At 51.5% G+C, this 20,493-nt stretch overlaps 10 protein-coding genes across 10 annotated transcripts; 7 read left to right on the top strand and 3 right to left on the bottom strand.

Moving 5' to 3' along the window:
- Positions 1 to 704: 704 nt before the first annotated feature.
- PMZ80_003755 (uncharacterized protein) lies at positions 705 to 1,637 on the bottom strand (the record flags this gene model as incomplete). Its single annotated transcript, XM_064872183.1, has 1 exon — positions 705 to 1,637. One exon carries the CDS (start codon positions 1,635 to 1,637, stop codon positions 705 to 707), a length of 933 nt encoding a protein of 310 aa, XP_064732563.1.
- An 862-nt stretch (positions 1,638 to 2,499) lies between these two features.
- Positions 2,500 to 3,978, top strand: PMZ80_003754 (uncharacterized protein; the record flags this gene model as incomplete). Its single annotated transcript, XM_064872182.1, has 2 exons — positions 2,500 to 2,721; positions 2,770 to 3,978. 2 exons carry the CDS (start codon positions 2,500 to 2,502, stop codon positions 3,976 to 3,978), a joined length of 1,431 nt encoding a protein of 476 aa, XP_064732562.1.
- A 319-nt stretch (positions 3,979 to 4,297) lies between these two features.
- PMZ80_003753 (uncharacterized protein) lies at positions 4,298 to 6,303 on the top strand (the record flags this gene model as incomplete). The annotated part of the gene is made up of 2 exons (XM_064872181.1): positions 4,298 to 6,105; positions 6,156 to 6,303. The coding sequence occupies 2 exons, from the start codon at positions 4,298 to 4,300 to the stop codon at positions 6,301 to 6,303; spliced, it is 1,956 nt and encodes a 651-aa protein (XP_064732561.1).
- Positions 6,304 to 6,327: 24 nt separating this feature from the next.
- PMZ80_003752 (uncharacterized protein) lies at positions 6,328 to 7,228 on the bottom strand (the record flags this gene model as incomplete). The annotated part of the gene is made up of 3 exons (XM_064872180.1): positions 6,328 to 6,666; positions 6,710 to 7,147; positions 7,220 to 7,228. 3 exons carry the CDS (start codon positions 7,226 to 7,228, stop codon positions 6,328 to 6,330), a joined length of 786 nt encoding a protein of 261 aa, XP_064732560.1.
- A 234-nt stretch (positions 7,229 to 7,462) lies between these two features.
- On the bottom strand, positions 7,463 to 8,155 carry TIM21 (mitochondrial import inner membrane translocase subunit tim21; the record flags this gene model as incomplete). Its single annotated transcript, XM_064872179.1, has 1 exon — positions 7,463 to 8,155. The coding sequence occupies one exon, from the start codon at positions 8,153 to 8,155 to the stop codon at positions 7,463 to 7,465; it is 693 nt and encodes a 230-aa protein (XP_064732559.1).
- A 550-nt stretch (positions 8,156 to 8,705) lies between these two features.
- Positions 8,706 to 9,731, top strand: PMZ80_003750 (uncharacterized protein; the record flags this gene model as incomplete). Its single annotated transcript, XM_064872178.1, has 1 exon — positions 8,706 to 9,731. The coding sequence occupies one exon, from the start codon at positions 8,706 to 8,708 to the stop codon at positions 9,729 to 9,731; it is 1,026 nt and encodes a 341-aa protein (XP_064732558.1).
- An 888-nt stretch (positions 9,732 to 10,619) lies between these two features.
- Positions 10,620 to 12,659, top strand: PMZ80_003749 (uncharacterized protein; the record flags this gene model as incomplete). Its single annotated transcript, XM_064872177.1, has 2 exons — positions 10,620 to 10,828; positions 10,883 to 12,659. 2 exons carry the CDS (start codon positions 10,620 to 10,622, stop codon positions 12,657 to 12,659), a joined length of 1,986 nt encoding a protein of 661 aa, XP_064732557.1.
- A 496-nt stretch (positions 12,660 to 13,155) lies between these two features.
- On the top strand, positions 13,156 to 15,425 carry SSE1 (adenyl-nucleotide exchange factor sse1; the record flags this gene model as incomplete). The annotated part of the gene is made up of 3 exons (XM_064872176.1): positions 13,156 to 13,230; positions 13,284 to 15,068; positions 15,120 to 15,425. 3 exons carry the CDS (start codon positions 13,156 to 13,158, stop codon positions 15,423 to 15,425), a joined length of 2,166 nt encoding a protein of 721 aa, XP_064732556.1.
- Positions 15,426 to 15,976: 551 nt separating this feature from the next.
- PMZ80_003747 (uncharacterized protein) lies at positions 15,977 to 17,378 on the top strand (the record flags this gene model as incomplete). Its single annotated transcript, XM_064872175.1, has 4 exons — positions 15,977 to 16,044; positions 16,093 to 16,273; positions 16,321 to 16,897; positions 16,951 to 17,378. The coding sequence occupies 4 exons, from the start codon at positions 15,977 to 15,979 to the stop codon at positions 17,376 to 17,378; spliced, it is 1,254 nt and encodes a 417-aa protein (XP_064732555.1).
- A 604-nt stretch (positions 17,379 to 17,982) lies between these two features.
- PMZ80_003746 (uncharacterized protein) lies at positions 17,983 to 19,716 on the top strand (the record flags this gene model as incomplete). The annotated part of the gene is made up of 2 exons (XM_064872174.1): positions 17,983 to 19,494; positions 19,519 to 19,716. The coding sequence occupies 2 exons, from the start codon at positions 17,983 to 17,985 to the stop codon at positions 19,714 to 19,716; spliced, it is 1,710 nt and encodes a 569-aa protein (XP_064732554.1).
- Between the last annotated feature and the right edge of the window lie 777 nt (positions 19,717 to 20,493).

Here is a 20,493-nt window from a genome sequence, read left to right as displayed (position 1 = left end):
TGAGATGGGTATCATAGATGTGAGAACCATCAAAAATCGGCATGCCAAAATTCGATGTGGCTGTTGATGTTGATCTGTTCCAACGGTCTGCCATGATTCGCTGGACACCAAGTCTGGACAACTCGAAAGCTAATTTGAACACAGGCTCCATTCCTAGAACTGCTGCCGGGTTGTAGGACATGGGTAGCCGCACAACGCGTGTCTGGCTGAGTTTCATGAGCGGATGGTCATTTGGTGCTTGCGTGGTGTCTCTTCCACCTCGAAATCTTCCAGGCGCATCATAAGATTCAGAAGAATAGGCAAAACGTGAGCTCGATCGACCCTAAATCCATGCAGGGTCACTTTCGGCAGACGGATCTGCCTAGCGTGGAGCCACTACATCACGACTAATCGCCACCTCGAAGTGCACGGTACAGCTTTTAAGCGTGCCCGTAATGGTTGCTCGTGCTCCAACGTACTGTTTGTTGTTCGTAGCAATTGCGTTGCTTGTACTGCTCCTCTAGCAGCATTGAGCAAAGCATGCTGCGCGCGACGTAGAGAATCTCATATACTCGAGGAGTAATATTTCATATCAGAGCCATATGCCACGGAGAAAGGTAGACACCGATACAGACTAGTGCTATGACCGAAATACAGAACACGGCAGACACAGCCCTAGGACTCCCAGACAGAAACACTACCTCTCACGATGTATTTGTACGCCTCTAATCCAGACTCAAAGGGTTTTTCTCAAGGTACTCCTCGAAAGTGGTCAACTTCCCTCTAGCATTTTCTCCAGCCCAAGCAACCAAACTCTCAGTCTCAGCACCATAGTACCCAAAATCCTGCTGGTAGGACATCATCTCAATCAGAACATCAGTGTAGGGAACCTTTGGCATGAACGATCTGAAAACATCCTCGGGCAGCTGCTTGTACACCACTGTCTTCCCCGTGTGTTTGCTCAGGATTTCAGCCTGCTCCTCCATGGTGTACAGCTTCGTGGCAGCACAGAACGTCTTGCCCTCGTACTTGTCCGGGTTGGCGAGGACTGCGCCAACGAACTTGCCTGTATCACCGACAGTGTCAATCATCGGCAACTGGGTTTCGGGCTTAGTATGTCGAGCGATCGAATATGTCCCATCAGGCATCTTTCGCGGCTTCATAACGCTGTGGTAATTTTGCATAAATGAACCTGGAGCGAAGAATGCACTTCGAATGGGTCGCTGACGGATGTACTCCTCGACCTCCGCCTTGGCGTCGAAGCCTTGGACTTTGGTATATTTTCCATCTGAGATCTTGCTGACCCACGGTAGGGTGCTGAAGATGAAGTACTTTGCCTCCTCGGCCACAGCAGCATCAACAATGGCTCGTCCTTGATTGACCTCGGAGGGCTTGATATCTTTGGGATCTGGAAATGTCATTGCGAACACTGTGTGGGCGCCATGAAGTGCTGGTCTCAATGTTGCTGTGTCATTGGGGTCGGCTGCAACGACTTCCACACCTTTGGCTGCAAGCTGCTTTGAGGATTGCGATGTCGTATCGCGTGAGACTGCTCGGATAGTGTATTGCTTGGACAGTTCTGGGTCACTGAGAACATGGTTGATAACCGACCCACCCTGCTGGCCTGTAGCGCCGAAAACAACGAGGAGTTTGCTCATGTTGGTCGAGTTCGATCAGCAAACACTGTGATGGAGAGGGTGTTGTACGTATTCCAGGCTTGCTCCTCTGTAGGAAATTGCTCGGCCTTCTGCTTCTGCTCGAATATTATCGTTCCGGTGGCCATCTTCTACCTTTATATCAGTTCGATGCATGCATGTCTGGCCAGAAGCAGAAGAGAGAACGAGCAAAGGTTAGCGCAAACAAGGGACTAGAAGAAGAGCCAATCAGATAGAGTGGCTCGCGATCGTGGAGCCAAAGCTGGATCTCGAGCTTTCCTTCCTCTCGTATTCAAGGTGCTTCTCGGTAAGGTCTCATCCAAAGTCCGGCTTCCCATACTGGTAGGGCAAGCCTCCATAACTTTCGATATCACATTGATACAACATTGTTGGAAAGGACAGTGGTCTTGTGCTTCGGCATCGCCGGCAGTACCGCCCACGGACTTACCATGTGCTATAATTCGTTGTGGCCCCTGGGCCCTGCTGGTATTGAGACCAACGCACGAGTAAATTCGATGTCGAATGTAAATGCTGCAGTCCAGTCAGAGCTCGAATTAATAATATGGTCGACTTGTTGGAGTCATGTGACGGCAGTGCCAAGACTGCTGCGAAGGGCGCACCTCACGCACCGCATGTAAGCAGCTGCAGAGATAGTTCTGGAACTGCATGTACTCATCCAATATGGAATGATGCTGACAAGAAACGCCTTGTCGACATGCTGTCGTAGCACACAACGGCCTCGGCGTAGCGGAGATGAACGGCATATGCATGGCGGGAAACTTGCTTCACGTCATCCATATATTCTGAAAATCCTCAATGACTTCGTGCAAAAAGCAAAACAGCTGCGGCACGAGAAACCACCATTATGGAGTCTCATAAAATCGATCGAGATGCTTTACAAAGATTTGACAGCCGCACCTCTGGGACCGCTGTGAATGACGAACGCACTGCTCTGGAGCTTGCAGAGCCAGGCCAAGAAGCTGTGAACGTCGTCTCCAGAGAAGATGTTCCTCCGGATGGGGGCTATGGTTGGATCTGTGCGGCTTGTGTATTCTTCATAAACGCGCATACATGGGGCATCAACAGCGTAAGAAAACATGGCGATATGAGTGGAGGCGAATGCTGACTCTTACAGGCGTGGGCAATCTTTCTCTCGCACTATCTTGAAAACTCAACCTTCCCAGGCACAACACAGTTTGAGTTCGCCTTGATAGGCGGCCTTTCGATCTCACAATCACTTCTCTGCTCGCCTGCTGTAGCGTGGTCGATGCGAAGGTTTGGTACCAAGATCACCCTAGCGATTGGAACCGTATTCGTGTTCGCTGCTCTGTTTGCCGCGTCCTTTGCAGACCAGATATGGCAGCTCTTCTTGAGTCAAGGTGTCTGCTTCGGTATCGGGATGGGTTTCCTGTATATCCCCGCAACAGCTGTTCTTCCACAGTGGTTCTCAAAAAAGAGGTCGTTGGCCGTCGGAATCGCTAGTTCCGGAGCAGGTCTTGGGGGCGTGGCATACAATCTCATTGCAGGTGTTGCAGCTCGAAAGCTGGGCTTGAACTGGACTTACCGACTGCTCGCACTTTGCTCACTCGCTGTCAATGCGGTTTGCGCTGCCCTAATTAGAGACCGAAACAAGATGGTTAAACCGAAGCAGGACTACCTCGACTGGCGCGAATTTGGTCATATCGAAGTGGTCCTTGTCATCATCTGGGGTTTTTTGTCAGAGCTAGGATATATCGTCCTGCTGTACTCTCTGCCTCACTATGCAACGACAATCGGCTTGACTCAAAGTCAAGGTTCAGTCGTGGGCGCTGTCCTCAACGTCGGACTCGGTGTGTGCAGGCCTCTGATTGGATATTTGAGCGATCGCTGGGGTCGCATCAATGTGGCCATGTTCGTGACTTTGTCCTGTGGGATCTTTTGCCTAACTCTCTGGGTGCCAGCACAAAGTTACGGGCTTCTCTTAGTCTTTGCACTGTTCGCAGGTTTAGGGGCTGGCAATTTCTGGGGAACGGTCGCGGCTGTCACTGCAGAAGTTGTCGGGTTGCAAAGACTACCAACAGCATTTGGTGTCATCTGTATATCCCTCGTGGCGCCGACCACATTTGCCGAGCCGATCGGACTGGAGCTTGTGGCTGCGTCGGGTTATCGCTCGGCTCAGATCTTCGTTGGCTTCATGTTCATCCTTGCGGCAAGCAGTGTGTGGTTCTTGAGGTCTTGGAAGATGGCAGAGATAGAAGGGAAGGCAGGGGCCGAGGAGGAGGGCAGCCGAGATGATTCGGGTCGATACCACGCCGGTCTACGATGGCTCGCGCCTCGCAAGCTGTTCACAATATGCCGCGTGTAGCGCGATGTCGATATGTGGCGACAACTTCAGTGGCAGTAGGTCTGCATGAATACCTGACAACAATAGTGGCATACAACGGTACAAGCAAACATCAAGATAACGTGTCGAAGCGATATTGCAACAAACCAGTTCAGATTCTCAGGCTCCCAGGCATGAAGTGGAATAAGGGGGACAGGAGCGACCGGTCGCGCACGCTAGACTCATGTCCCGCAGCCAGTCCCGCCGCTGACGTCGTCTCTGTTTCCCGACCCTGCCCAGAGCTTGACTTATTCCGTCAACTGCCAGGCTTGCTTACGACCCAAGCGTCCCACCTCACATCATGACGGAAAAGGAATCCGGGCACCAATACCCTCGACCTGACTTCGAGCGTGTCGACCCCAAATGGAGGTCCCTGGATGGAGAATGGGACTTCGCATTCGATGACGAAGACGTAGGTCTACGAGAAGAGTGGTGCGAGAAATGGAAACGTATTCCCAAAGAGAAGAAGCGTACCATCAATGTTCCGTTCGTGTACCAGACACCGGCTTCGGGTATCAACGAGCAAGAAGCACACCAAATTGTCTGGTATCAGAAGGTGCTTTTTGCGAACACGGCACTGCAGTTCGATGACACGCAATATCGAACTATCCTTAGGTTCGGTGCCGTTGATTACGAGGCGACTGTCTGGCTCAATGGCGAGTTCCTTGGATCTCACCGTGGTGGTCATGTACCATTTGAGTTTGATGTCACTGGCAAGCTCGATGAGCGGGAGCCCACGACGTTGACAGTGCGGGTGTGGGATGCCGCCACCGACTTGACTCAGCCTCGAGGTAAGCAGTATTGGGCTGCAAAGCCAGAAGGGATCTTCTATACCCCGTCAACGGGTATTTGGCAGTCGGTCTGGTTGGAGGATGTCGTCCCCATCGTGCGAATCGCTGATAGTAGTCATGGTACCATACTCAGATCCAACGATATCGAGTCCGGCGTGCTGCATGCTGAGATCGCTGTTCTAGCTCGCCGGAAGAGCCAGCGTTGTTCTGTTACCATCGGCGCAAGTCTGGCTGGTGAAACGGTTGCCAAAAGTGAGACGACGAAGATCGATCCTGAGAAGGAAACCGCCAGGCTAACACTTGGATTGCGGTTAACTGCTGAGCAGCAAGAGAAGCTACCGAGCTCGTTCAAGGAAGCACACGCACTTACCGACCAGTCGTGTTGGCGGGATGGTCTGGCCCTCTGGTCCCCCGAACACCCTTTGCTGTACGAACTCATAATTACCCTAGTGTCAGATGAGACCGGCGAGGTTCTTGACGAAGTCAAGACTTCCACTGGCATGCGCTCCTTAGACTGGACTTCCGGAGACGGCACCTTCCGTCTCAACGGCCGACCATATTTCTCGGCCCTCGTACTCGACCAAGGCTACTGGCCAGCCACAAACATGACGCCACCAAACGCAAACAGCTGCAAGGAAGACATCATCCTCTCGAAGAAAATGGGCTTCAACGGCTGTCGCAAGCACCAGAAAGTAGAAGACCCGCTATTCCTATACTGGGCAGACAAACTCGGCTACCTCGTCTGGGGCGAAATGGCCAACGGCTACGAATTCAGCAACCAGTACGTCGAGCGTTTCAACCAAGAATGGACGGAGGCCGTGAAACGGGACATCAACCACCCTTGCATTGTGACATGGACACCCGTCAACGAGACATGGGGCTACACCGCCCTAAAATCCTCCCCCACCGAACAAAACCACATCCGCTCCCTCTACTACACAACCAAAACCCTCGACTCCACGCGCCCCATAAACGACAACTGCGGCTGGGAACACGTCACCACCGACCTAACCACCTTCCACGACTACAGCGACGGCCCAGAACTCGCGCGGGTCTGCCACACCCTAGAAGGCATCCTGAAACCGAAAGCCAATCGGGATATGTTCGTTGGCGGCACGGCGCATCGTGAAGGTGCGCCGGTGATGTGTACTGAGTTCGGGGGTGTGAATATTGCGGTGCGGCAGGGTGAGAAGTCTGTGGAGGGGGAGTGGGGTTATACGACTGCGAGTGATGCTAAGGATTTGCTTGCGCGGGTGAGGAGGTTGATGCTGGGTGTGGTTGAGGGGGGTCATTGCTCTGGGTTTGTGTATACTCAGTTGTAAGTTGAGTTGGGCTTAAATGCTAGGGATGATACTGATAACTTTGCAGAACCGATATTGAGCAAGAGACGAATGGGCTGTACACTTATGATCGGAAGGAGAAGTTGCCGGCTTCGGATGTGAAGGATATTATTGATGAAGCTCAGCGGATATATTTTGGGAAGATCGCGGCTAGGAACGACGTGAAAGAACTGTGAGACATTGCATTGTCATTCATCTAGTCATGAGACCTCGATACCTTCCCCTGCTGCATGGCGGATAACTTTCGCTGTAAGTTCTGGCTGACTCAGGAATGGCGAATGGCCGGCATTACAGGTGAACGTCTGGATTGGCACGGTCGCATCCTCAATCAGCTTGAGCTGTCTCTCATAGACGATTGTCCGATCTTCAGTGCATAGCAGATATGTCGTCGGTATGTGCTTCCAAGCAGCATATGGTTGAGGAATGTAGAACATAGGCAGGCTATGGTGCTTGAGCCGCGAGGCACAAAGAGCTGCCAGCTCAGGATCGACATCCTGATAGAACGCATTCACAGGATCGAGGTGGTAGAGACGATTGTCCTGATAGTGTCAGCGGAGGCAAGATTCAGCCGAACAAACGTACCTCCTCCCGCATGACAGATGAGCCCAGCTTTCCGCCACTTGCGCCGCCTGAACCACGGATTGCTTTGCCTTCATCAAGCATCCAAGCTGCTAGGTAGACGAGAGACACAACACCGCCGGATTGTCCTTCTGCTTCGCGTTCTGCTGTGGATAGGCCACGTAAGGCAGCGCTTCCGGCAAAGCCAGCGTAGGAATGCATCACCACGACCACGTCATGGCCTTCGTCGAGAAGAGGCACGATCTTGCCACGAATGTAACCGACTTCTGGGTTGAGTGAAGTCAGTGGTGGTTCCGCACCCATTGAGGGTAGAGTTAGAGCAGTCGTCTGGTAGCCATGATTGTGCAGATATGGCCGGAAGGTGTCGTAGGCATCACCGGAATGGTATGCGCCTGGTATGAGGACGATATGAGGCTTCATCTTGTGGTCGACTTGGTATTCCTGCCGAGGATGGAGCAATGGTTGCAGTGAACCAAGAGGCCTTTTGTTTTGGGACGCACCTCCAAGCAGAACCCCAATCATCTTGGAGAAAACTTCTGGCTAAAGTTGTGGGGTGGGCTTTTGGTTGTGCTGGTGGTTGTCCCTCAGGGTTATTCACACATCGGTCTCAGGAATACCTGATCAGATGGCTTGTCGTGAAGATGCGGATAATGGAATATCTGCTGAGAACCTCGAGACGGCTCATGATGATCTATAGCCCCATACGAGACAGGTTGCTTCTGCAATCCTAATGATGACTTCTAGAAGTGTTGCTCTTCACCTCCACTGCACGCCGAACATCTTTCCCAAGGCTCGCTTTGGTGACGCTGCATCCGCATTCTCCAGATAGACGGTCTCATGCCCAGGCACCGTCAGGCTCAGCAACCGATATTGTAATTCCGACTCATCGCTCTTCTTCGTCATATGTATATTAACAGTGCCACTCGCTTCCGGACCTTCCATATGGAAATGCATCCTAAAGTGAGTCGTGCCAAATCTATCCACCTCGACAGTATGCGCCAACGGTCTTGCTCGCGCCCATTTGTTCGTCGTAGGCTCGCCGTATGCTTTGATCTGATTCGAGGGGCCAAGGAGCTCGCGGCATTTGGGATCAGCTTTGATGCGGTCGACTGCTCGATTGAATTGACGGGTCTTCGAATCTGCAGCGAAAAGCTCTTGGTACAGCAGATATGCGACGCAGATTGTTCCTACTGCACCAGCTGCCACAAAGACAAAGTTGAAGGACTGCTGGGTACTTCGCGCAGCCTTTTCGCCTGTAGTGAGCTCGGACCAGTGGTATCTGCCGTCGTCGCTAGTCACAGTTATGGCGCGCCTCGAAGGCCTGCTGGTATTAGATGGGCCTTGCGTGGCATAGCACCTCCGGTAGCTACTGAGGCTGGGGCCAGCCTTTTGTGTGTTTCTGCATTGAGAGCGCAATACAGGCTGAGTTACACGAGTATGTCTGGACATACTGATTGATGATCAGTGAGACGTAGCTATTGATAAGTTATGTAATTTATCTACAGAACAAATTCTAACCCCAGATTTGGACGTGACACGGGAGGGAGATCGACACCCGCCCCTGCTTCTTTAGGTGCCACAAGCCACCGACGCGGCCTGCAGGGGCCCATCCGGTGCCAAAAACCTCGGCAGCGCCACCGCATGCCCCGCTAGTTGGGCAAGCAGGCTGCTGCAATGCGCAAGAGGCAAATGATGGAAGTTAACCCTGATCGAAAGGCCATGCTAGAATAGCTACCATCTTTCTGAATCTCGGATTTCGAGGTCAACATCACGAAGTAACACATTTGTACAAATAGTACCTGGATCAATCGACTCCTTGAGAATGCCGACTCCATTAGCCAAAGGTAAGCAATGCCACTATCGGAATGCCCTTACATCACCAAGGCCCGCCGCCTTCAGACCGGCTGCACGGCTGAAGGATAGATGAACTCTGATATGCTCGGAGATCTCCAAGTGTCTCTCTTCAATATATCTGCTTGCTTCTTCAATCGTGCTGACTATGGCTCCTCATGCAGGTGTAATCATTGCTGCCTCGGTGCTGGTCGCTGCAAGTATAGCCGCCTACGAGAATCCTCAGGTCCGAGAATGGTTCGAGCGGTCATCACAGAAAGTCGCCCTTGCTTTTAGGTCAATTGGTGACGATATCCATGGGAGAAAGCGGCAAAGAAGGCAGGACTTGTCCATGCATGAGAATGATGACGAGAAGGCAGAGCAGAGGAGGCGGCAGGCTCGGGAGGAAATCATGGAGAAGGGCCGTGCTTTGCAGGAGAGGAGGAAGAAACGGAGGCCGTCTGCAGACTCAAGCAGAACAGCCAGCTTTGATTCCATGGTCGATGAAGAGGGCAGGCTGAGAGCGCAGGAACAGAACCAAGAGGCGACCCCTTGGGCGGCTTCAACGGCGGTCGACCTCGAGCAGAGTAACGGTGTACGGTCTCGGAACGAACACCCACAGATGCATGAGAGTGTTGATGCACCAATATTGCTGAGACAGCTTAATCCTGAAGAGAGACCTACGCGGGCAGTGGAGGCAATCGAACCTTGGGAGAGCCAGTATGAACAAGAGATGCGAAACGCCTGGAACATGGATCTGCCATCGAGGGAGATGGACGCTGTTGCCAGTCACGCGTCCGAGAGTTTGATTGACCTCACACCAACGACTGAAGACTTTCCAGATCCTGACTACTCGGTACCGAGTCTCGATGAAGCCCAACATCCGATGCGCAGGAGCGATTACTTCTCGGCTGCTGCGAGTCAAACTTCGCATACGCTTGCACAAGACAGAGACTCGTCCGGCGAGGTGCCGCTGAGCCAGTCTCTAACTCCACTACAACCCAGACCGATCTCTCAACAAGAGCTGCACACTGATGTTCCGTCTTCTCATGCAAGCTTAGCGGGAAGTACGGCGCATATTGGCCACAGTGAGGCCGAGATGACGGATGATGATTTCAGTGATTTTGGAGATGGCGTTAGGACGCCAGCAAGTGCGTGGACAGAGGTCGGAAGCTCTGTGAGTGGTGATGATTGAAGCCGTCACACGTCAGACACCAGAAAGGGCTTGGAACGGCTGGGCCCGAGCAAATTGCTTCGGTTGTAGAAAATATATTTGGACGGAGTTCTACACAAGGTCACATTATGAACGAATTGAAGAACAATACAGAATAGTCATTGCGGTTGTGATGGTATGAGCAGTGAGCTGGTGGACAGACTATTTAGGAGTTCGGACCCGCAATCTCGGACACTTCAAGTTTCCAACCCATTTTATTCCAGCCTTCACTTCATCAGGCATTTAGCCACCTTATCATCGCCATTCATCAGGTCGACACATTTTGTTGTTGTTAGATTGCTTGATGGCTGCAGGAAGCCGCGCCGTGAAGCGATCAATGCGCACATGACTTCAAGAAATCACACGTGGTAATCACTCCTGACAGGAAGAAGCTTGGGCTTTCGATGGCGGTGAGAACGGGACCAAGCATGAAGGAACGCGACGAGATGATATGCAGCTTGCCTGTGATAAAAGCCATGTGGTTAAGGATATGCGGCGAGAAGGTGAGAGTCTTTGATCTTCAATAGCTGTAGCGTCCACTACATACTAACCTAGCGCTTCGACTCACCTTTGCTGGGATGCCATGATTGACAACACTCCGAAATTTAACGCTGCAGGTACGATGCACTACTCCATGAAGATGGCACTTTCCATGTCGCGGCAAAGGGCAGTGGCGGAAGTGCGAGTTGTGACTGGCTCATCATTACTTCTCGATGACAATCGATCAAGAGTTTCAGCTTTCGATCTGAGCTCGACTATCACAAAGGCAAACATTCATACAATCACTGCTTCCACCACAGTGGTATTCTTGCTTTACTGCATACAGCCATTACCCATTGTCAGCTGCATATTGTTCTACAACTGCCCACCATGGGCTCAGCTCAGAGCCATGCCACTTGGCGGGTCGTCGACATCGTCTATATCTCAATCGTCGGTCCCATCATGATCTGTGCACTCATCGAGTGGTTTCTCTGGATATCAGCTTTCTGCTACTGCTTGTGCAAGGCCTTCAAAAAGGCAGATCATTGGTCGACAAGGTTGCTGGTCGTCTTCATGCTGTTACTGTTCATCATCTTAAGGTATAGTCGGTACTGCTAGCTGCCTCTGCTGCCCTCGCTGACCCGCTACTGCAGAGTAGCATTTTTGCCAGTCATGGCTGTTACCTTGCCACTACCACGACAAGCCCGCGGCTTCCTCCCTGTCATCGTCGAAACATACTTTCAATGGTTCGCCTTCTTCACGTTCGCCGTCCTACTTACGATTCCATGGCTCGTTTGCGTTTACCGAATCGTCGTCTACCCCTTTGGCCGGAAGAAGCAGATCAAGCACGAGCTAGATGAGATTACAGCACCCAAGGTCGTGGTTGCTATGCCAGTCTACAAAGAACCTCCAGAGTCACTCTTCAAAGCACTTGATTCTGTCGTTTCTTGCGACTACCCGGCAGCCTGCATTCACGTCTTCGTTTCCTTCGATGGAGATGAAGTGGACGAGCTTTACCTCCAGCTGCTTCGTCGGCTCGGAATTCCAATATCCCTCGAAGACTACCCTCAGTCAATCGATGTCTGCTACAATGGGGCAAGAGTCACGGTATCTAGGTTTCCTCATGGTGGAAAGAGGCACTGCCAGAAAGCTACTTTCCGACTCATCGACAAGATCTACAAGCGGTACCTGCAGAAGAAAGACGACCTTTTCATCTTATTCATCGACTCCGACTGCATTCTGGACAATGTTTGCATCCAGAACTTCATGTATGAGATGGAACTCAAGCCAGGTAGCACAGGCCAAATGTTGGCCATGACGGGTGTCATCACCTCATGTACGCAGAAGAATTCGTTCATCACACTTTTGCAAGACATGGAGTATATACACGGTCAAATGTACGAGCGCTCGGTCGAGTCCGGCTGTGGCGCTGTCACTTGCCTGCCAGGTGCCTTGACTATTCTCCGATTCTCAGCCTTCAGAAACATGGCCCGCTTCTACTTCTCGGACCGAGCAGAACAGTGTGAGGACCTCTTCGACTATGGGAAGACTCACCTCGGCGAAGATAGATGGCTTACACATCTGTTCATGATTGGTGCACAGAAGAGATACCAGATACAGATGTGCACAAGCGCCTTTTGCAAGACCGAAGCCGTGCAGACATTCTACTCGTTGCTCAAACAACGTCGTCGATGGTTTCTTGGATTCATCACAAATGAAGTATGCATGTTAACAGATATTCGACTTTGGCGAAAATACCCTCTCCTGTGCCTGATCCGATTCATGCAGAACACCATCCGCACTACAGCTTTGCTTTTCCTTGTCATGGTCATCTCGGTCGCCAGCACAGCCGAGTACTTCGACAATCTTCCTTGGCAGTTCATAGGTGTTTCTCTCGGACTAAACTGGGTCATGATGATATACTTTGCTTTCAAGCTAGGTCGATGGAAGCCAGTGCTCTATCCAATCATGTTTCTGATGAATCCTATCATGAATTGGATCTATATGGTTCACGGCATCTTCACGGCTGGACAACGAACTTGGGGAGGACCGCGCGCTGACGCTGCTGCCGCAAATGCGAAGATTACGCCCCAACAGGCCATCGAACAAGCCGCCGAGGCAGGCGACGATCTGAACATTGTGCCAGAAACGTTTAAACCTGCCATCGAAGCAAGAAAGCACCGTCTCCAGCACTCGACTTTGCAGCCAACTTCTAGCGCCGAGAATCGCTTCGCATCCGCCGAAGAATATGGCATTGGTCTCCACCACAGACTTTCACTCTCGAGAGGTCGAACAGAGACTGATCGGGACGTCGAGAAGGAAGCATACGGTCACATGGATGACTTGGCAGAAATGAGCGATTCAGACGCACTATCGATCCATACTCCCAGACGTGTCGAAGAGTTGCACCGGTCGGCCGGAACCAGCTGATAGAGAAAACGCAGTGCATTGCAGGGGACGGTACGACCATTTTTAGCATCAGCACGCTTCAGTATCATTATTGGAGCAGGTCCATTGGGAATACCACGCCATACAAACCATAGAATTGGTAGAAACCATTTCATTGTTGCGCAATACGTCATATGACCGCCGGGCAAATCGTGGCCTTTTGGATTGATGCAAGGCGGCCTGTAGAAAGTTCTTGAAACTTCAAGGTGCGCCTGCATTTGCTGTCGCAGAAACCCAACGTTGCTTGGCATTCACTCTGAAATCTTTTGAGTACCTGATACACGACGACTTGTTGTTCGTTCTTATCTAGAGAATTGTTGAGTCTTGCAAACAAATTGATCTGTCTTGTTCTTTCCACATCCACTCATTGTCCGCCCATCCCACCCGAATCACGTGTCAAAACTCTTCATCATAAAAAATATTGTGACAATCTTCTCCGAACCAGCCCACCTCCAATCGATAGAACGAATAATACAAAATGTCAGTCGTCGGAATAGATCTGGGTAGCCAGAGCACTAAGATCGGTGTCGCCCGAAACAAGGGCATTGATATCGTGAGTAGCACAACAACAGCCTTGCGACCGTCTTTCAGCTAACCAAAACACAGATCACCAACGAAACCTCAAATCGACAGACACCGTCGCTGGTCGGATTCGGACCAAAGAGCAGATACCTCGGCGAGAATGCGAAGACACAAGAGATTTCAAACCTCAAGAACACCATCAGTTCCCTGAAGCGCCTGGTGGGACGATCACTAAACGACCCCGAAGTTGCGATCGAGCAAGAGTACATTACTGCGCCTCTAATTGATATCAATGGACAAGTCGGCGCCGAAGTCACATACCGAGGCGAGAAACAGAGGTACACAGCAGTTCAGCTGCTTGCTATGTACCTTGGCAAGATCCGGGATACCGCAAGCAAGGAATTGAAGCTGCCCGTCTCAGATGTTGTTCTGAGCTGTCCGCCATGGTTTACGGATGCACAAAGACGAGCAATGCTTGATGCGTCTCAGGTGGCCAACCTCAAACTGCTTCGGTTGATCAACGACAACACTGCGATCGCTCTCGGCTGGGGTATCACGAAAACAGATCTACCAGAAGGCGACGCTAAGCCTCGTCGCGTCATGTTCGTTGATATCGGTTATAGTGACTATACCTGTTCTATTGTCGAATTTCGCAAGGGCGAGCTGGCTGTAAAGTCTACTGTCTGCGACCGACATTTCGGTGGCAGAAACTTCGATAAGGCACTTGTGGACCATTTCGGAAAAGAGTTCAAGGAGAAATTCAAGGTTGATATCAACACGAATGCAAAGGCCAAACTCCGTGTTGCTGCGGCAGTCGAGAAGCTGAAGAAGATTCTGTCGGCAAACTCAGCTGCGCCTCTTAACATCGAGTCTTTGATGGAAGACAAGGATGTCAGAGCCACACTGAAGCGAGAGGAGCTAGAAGAGTTCGTCAAGCCATTGCTTGATCGTGTCACAGTACCTCTGGAACAAGCTCTTGCAGAAGCCAAGTTGAAGGTTGAGGATATCGACGCGATAGAGATGGTTGGTGGCTGCACTCGTGTGCCATCCATCAAGGATGCCATCGCCAAGTTCTATGGCAAACCCCTGTCTTTCACCCTCAACCAAGATGAGGCTATTGCTCGAGGTTGTGCTTTCGCCTGCGCCATTCTGTCGCCCGTCTTCCGAGTCCGAGACTTTGCTATCCACGACATCGTCAACTACCCAATTGAGTTCGTGTGGGAGCAATCACCAGACATACCAGATGAGGACACCAGCTTGACTGTCTTTAACAAGGGCAACGTCATGCCGTCGACCAAGATCCTCACCTTCTACCGAAAACAGCCATTCGACCTCGTAGCCAGATACGCTAAACCCGACCAGCTGCCAGGAAAAACAAACCCATGGATTGGAAGATTCTCGGTCAAGGGCGTCAAGGCTGATGCCAACGACGATTTCATGATCTGCAAACTGAAGGCCAGACTAAACCTGCACGGAGTTCTGAATGTTGAGTCCGGCTATTACGTCGAAGATGTCGAAGTAGAGGAACCTGTACCAGAAGCCAAGGAAGGTGACAAGATGGAGACAGACCAGCCCAACGGCGACGCTGAAGCCCAGCCTAAGACGCGAAAGGTCAAGAAACAGCAGCGCAAAGGAGAACTGCCTCTTTCGGCTGGTACGGCTTCTCTAGATGAAGCCAGTGTGTCGTCATTTGCCGAAGCAGAGAACCAGATGTACATGGAAGACAAGCTAGTCGCAGATACAGAAGACAAGAAGAACGAGCTCGAGGCATTTATCTACGAAATGAGAGGCGCCATCGACGACAAGTATTCCGAATATGCCAATGAGCAGGAGAAGGAGAAGATCAAGGAGAAACTTGAGAAGACAGAGGTAAGCTTGATAACCCCCATCTATACCGTTCGCAAACTAACACGTTCCTAGGATTGGCTATATGAGGATGGCGAAGATGCCTCCAAGGCTCAGTACATCGCCAAGATGGACGAGATCAAGTTCTCAGCTGGTCCAGTCATTCAGCGCTACAACGACAAACTCGAAGAGGAGAGACAAGCCCGGCTCAAGGTTGAAGAGGAGGCAGCAGCAAAGAAGCGCGCTGAAGCTGAAGCCAAGAAGAAGGCAGAGGAGGCGTCAAAGAAGGCGGCCGAGCCTGCAAAGACTGAAGACGCCGAGATGAAGGACGCGGAAACTACCAAGCCTGACAGTGTCGAGGAGCCCAGCGCGGGTAAATGACTAAAGAAGGCAAAGGGCTTCTTCAAGATATGAGGTTTCTGCAGGAATGATACCAAACGAGTATGATTTGCACGAAGGCACATGAGGCGGTATAGACGGATTGGTATGCATAGCGGGTTAGGCGTTCAGCGGACGAAAAGATAGATCGAGAAGCTGAGTCTGATGTGATGAATAGCACGTCTTTGGCTTCAGATAGAAGAAATGAGTGATATGAATCTTCTAACATGGCTTCACAAGTAAAGGTGTGTAGAGTAATACTGTCACGGCATGAGCCGGGTGCACCTCTGGGCACATGCGGTTGTCCTCGCCAAAATCTTCTCGATAGGGCAAATGCCGACGTGGCGAGCCACCGTAAAAGTCCGCACCAATCAGAGCAGTTGAATATGCCTCGGTACGATGAATCGAGGCGTCTTGCCTTCACAACTTGAGTGGTCCCATACAACGAGCGCCAGCTCTGGATTTGTTCTCAACTTGACCTTCAATATTTCCTCTCAACACCTGCTCACCATCGTTCGATCTTTCTACCGCTTCTCGAACCATCCTCAATCACAATGGCAACGCAAAGACTCGCATCGATCGTCTCGCAACTCACACCAGGCAAGACCGGTGTCTCCGCCATGTAAGCACAAGGAAGCTCTCTCTCGCAATTCCAGCTAACAAATATCAGCACAGCACAAAACCCTGACGATGTCGTGATTACACTTGCGATCCGAACGCCTCTGGCGAAGGGCAAGAAGGGTGGTTTTAAGGACACCGAGCTCGATTTCATCGTCTACTCTCTACTCAAGAAAGTGCTAGAGAAGAGCAAGATGGATCCAGCTCTGATCGAGGATGTTTGCCTGGGCAACGTACGTTCATAGCACGACTTCCATTCATCAAAACTAACCTCGCAAAGGTCAGCGACGGTAAAGCCGCGTACAAAGTTCGAGCAGCCATGCTCGCAGCTGGTTACGCCACCACCGCTGGTGCCTCAAGCGTAAATCGGTTCTGCTCCTCCGGCCTCAAAGCCGTTCAAGACATCGCAAACCAGATTACCGAAGGCAGCATCGACATCGGTGTCGCCGTCGGTGCAGAATCCATGAGCATGGGTGGAGACAGACTCGAGAAGCCGTTCCACCCCGAGATCATCAAGAACCCAGATGCGAACGATTGCATGCAGCCGATGATCCAGACGTCCGAGAACGTTGGATCAGACTTTAACATCACGAGAAAGATGCAGGATGAATATGCCGCTGAGTCCTTCCGACGTGCTGAGGTTGCACAGAAAGCCGGCTGGTTCGACGATGAAATCGTCCCGATCACCACAACCATCAAGGATCCAAAGACTGGTGAGGAGAAGGAGATCACATTGACTAAGGATGAAGGTCCAAGATACGGTACCACAGCCGAAAGTCTGAGCAAGATCCGACCTGCCATGCCACAATTCGGTGATAGGACAAGTGGTGGCAATGCTTCGCAGGTCACCGATGGAGGTAAGAACTATCACATCTCCCACTGAACAATGGAACTAACACATCCTTTCCAGCCGCAGCAATCCTCCTCATGAAGCGATCCAAGGCCCTTGAGCTTGGTCAGCCAATTCTCGCCAAGTACGTTGGTGCCACCGTTGCTGGTGTACCACCCAGGATTATGGGTATCGGTCCCTCCGTTGCCATCCCCAAGCTACTCCAGAAGTACGGCTTGACCAAAGACGACATTGACATCGTCGAGATCAACGAGGCTTTCGCCTCAATGGCAGTCTATTGCTTGGATGTACTTGGTCTAGACCATGCTAAGGTCAACCCACGAGGTGGTGCTATTGCTCTTGGTCACCCATTGGGAGCTACTGGCGCGAGACAGATCTGCACTATTCTCAGTGAGGCAAGAAGAACGAAGAAGAAGGTGCTCTTGACTAGTATGTGTATAGGAACTGGTCAGGGTATGGCTGGTTTGTTCGTCAATGAGCAGGTGTAGGTGGGGTCTTACGCAGCGATTTGAGGTTGGCAAAGCGTGGATTTTGAGTATAAAAGCCAATGGATATTCTGAACCTGTCTCACCGTGTACTTTGCAGCAGCCATATGGGCCGTCAAACTTACATCAATTCTGTACTAAGCGCCGCAACATTATGCTCTGTCTACTCAAGCTCTGCTCGTGTCGAATAGCCCTGACGTATCTACCTCAGGCTGTCAGGCTGACACTATCACCTCGGAGCGGGTCGCGCACATGAAAATGTTGGTGGGGTCAAAAGTGCAGGACTGGCGCGTTGGAGTGAACTTTTCAATTGGAGCACTTGAATTTCTGCAAAAGAGCTTCACGAAGCAATTGACTTGAGGTGCATTCCAGCTTGGATCGATCTTGATTTCGCATTGAGTAAACACATCTGGTGCAACTTTCGATCTGCCAGTTATCGATCTTGTCTCGCCCACGACTCTAGATCTGATCTAATCCTCATACATCGATCGCATTACTCACAGACCTCTTTGAGTCACTGGATTACTTCTTCAACTAACTACATTGTCTGGTCGCATACTTCCCTTGGACGATATCAAATCTCTACACAAAGGAATTCACCCCCAAGATGTCTGCCGAAGAAGCAGTCACCGACGCCCTCCAACAGCCAGTTGAGCAAAATGCTGCAGCCGCAGCAGATGCAGAGAAGATGCTCGCTGAGCTGAATGCAGAAGGAGACAAACCTGCCGAGACCACGACGAAGCCAGAGAGCAACGGCGCAACAAATGGCGACAAGAAAGAGTCCACCGTAGAGTCAGACGCAAAGGACGAAACTAAGCCCGACGGGGAAGGCGCGAAGGACATCAAAAGCAAAGATCAAGACCAGAGACACCCAGACCGCAGAAACGACCGTCGAGACGACCGAAGAAGAGACGGCGACGACCGCAGCAGCAGAGGCAGAGGCGGTAGAGGCGGTGGACGAGGTCGTGGCCGCGGCGACTTCCAAAAGCGCGATCGCACCAACAATATCAAATCAGTCCTAACCGTCGAAGAGAAAAGCGACGACCCAGCCGCCATCCGAAAACAAGTCGAATTCTACTTCTCCGACTCCAACCTCCCGATGGACGAGTTCCTCCTCGATAAGGTGGGCGGCAGCGAGAACCACCCCGTCGACCTCGACATCATCCGCTCCTTCAAGCGCATGCGCCACTTTGAGCCTCTCGAGGCCATCATCGCCGCCCTCAAGGACTCCACCAAGGTCCGACTCGTCGACAACGACACCAAAGTCCAGCGCAAGCAGCCTCTTCCTAAGAGTGCCGACCATGGCACAGAAGGCAAGACGGGGAACAGAGACCACATCCGCGTCTTCGAGGACAAAGCCATGCCACGGACTGTCTACGTTAAGGGTTTCGGGCAGGAAGTCCCCTCGACACAATTTGACATTGAGGCTTGGTTCGCGCAGTACGGTCCCACGAATGCGATTCGTCTGCGACGGTCAGAGGACAAGGTCTTCAAGGGGAGTGTATTTGCTGAGTTTGAGAATGAGGAGCTCGCGAAGAAGTTCCTTGAGACTGAGCCGAAGCCGAGCTTTAAGGAGAAGGAGATGCAGATTATGAGTAAGAAGGAGTATTGTGAAAAAAAGGCGCAGGATATTCGGGATGGGAAGATCCAGCCTGGGCCGGAGAGGGAGAGGCCGGGGAGAGGGTCGTTTAGAGGGGGGCGTGGACGTGGTGGGGATCGTGATAGGGGTGGGGAGAGGAGACGACGAGATGATAGGGAGGATGACCGGGATTGGAGGACGAGACGGGATGAGGATAGAAAGAATGGGTTTAGGGATGATAAGAGACGGGATAACCGTGATAGTAGGGATAAGCGGGGTGGTCGGGATAGGAGACAGTCGATCGAGAAGGATGATAGGGGGATTCCTGTGGTCAAGACTGATGATGCTAAGTCTGCTGCGATTGCTCAGGCTAAGGCTGTGGTTGAGGCTGAGCAGAAGAAGGAGCAGGCTAATGGTGGTGCTGAGGTGACTGAGGCAGCTGCTGAGCCTAAGGTTGAGGGTGCTGCTGCGGTCGAGACGGGCAAGAAGCGTGAGCGAGATGAGGAGGGTGGTGCTGCTGAGGAACCTGCAACTAAGAAGGTCGATGTCAAGGCTGACGCGTAGAGCGCGGACAAGCAAATGGCTGAGACTCAGGCTGAGGACAAGCAAGTCAATGGAGTTGAAGATGCGCACATGGCTGAGGCTGTGGTGGAGCAGAACGTACCAGCTCAAGAGAACAGCAAGAAACGTGGACGCGAGGAGGAGGGCGATGACGCTGAACAACCACCTGCGAAGAAGGTCGATGTCAAGGGCGAGGCGTGAGGCATGGCTACACATTATGGTGATTTGATGCGCATGGGGTTGACATGAGCTGATGCTCATTATCATTGCTATCACGGCAGTAGCAATGCATGGCATCAAAAGAGTTGCATAGCACTTTGGCTGGGCGGATGGCTGCGGTCCTTGCTGATGGGTGTTCGGAGTCAAAAGCATTTTATGATATTCACAATACGATGTTTCAAGTTTATGCCAGGTAGCCAACAGACAATCCCTAGTAATTCAAGTATCTGCTGCTATGGAGGTGTTGTGTGCGAGTCCATGTGTGATTTGTGAGCACGCTGTCCAATTTAGCGGACAGTATTGGAAGCCTGATATCAGGTACTATGGAAGAGGAAAGCCTCGCCAAAACTCCCTTCGGTCTTACCTGTCTGTCCTTGTGTACCTGCAAACCTTATCCTTCTTCAAGTGCTTCTAGCTGCACTAACAGTGCCAGATGCTTACGTCGGCGCCCCCCTCGACATGGCCTCCAGCACGATGGCAGTGATTATGGCCAATGCACCGGTGACAAAAGTCTGATAGGGAATGCCGTACGGAAATGAAGCAGCTGTCCATCTTTCCAATAGTAACGTCTACTACAGGGTAGACAAAGAGCTCTAGTTCCTACAATATGCAGATTGCCATGTTTCTTCCCTTCATGCCTTACCGTTGTGGTGTGCTTTTCCAAACACATCTGCAACACCAAAACTCACTGTGATCGCTTTGCATATCGATTGTGATGACTGGTAAACACAAACGCGTCTCAGAGATTAGTCGCATCTT

The sequence above is a fragment of the Knufia obscura genome (assembly GCF_036327395.1).
Source record: "Knufia obscura strain CCFEE 5817 isolate CBS 148926 chromosome Unknown scaffold_3, whole genome shotgun sequence".
Taxonomy (NCBI): Eukaryota; Fungi; Ascomycota; class Eurotiomycetes; order Chaetothyriales; family Trichomeriaceae; genus Knufia; species Knufia obscura.
Note: the sequence above shows the minus strand (reverse complement) of the source record. Positions and strands in the feature narration are given on the sequence as shown.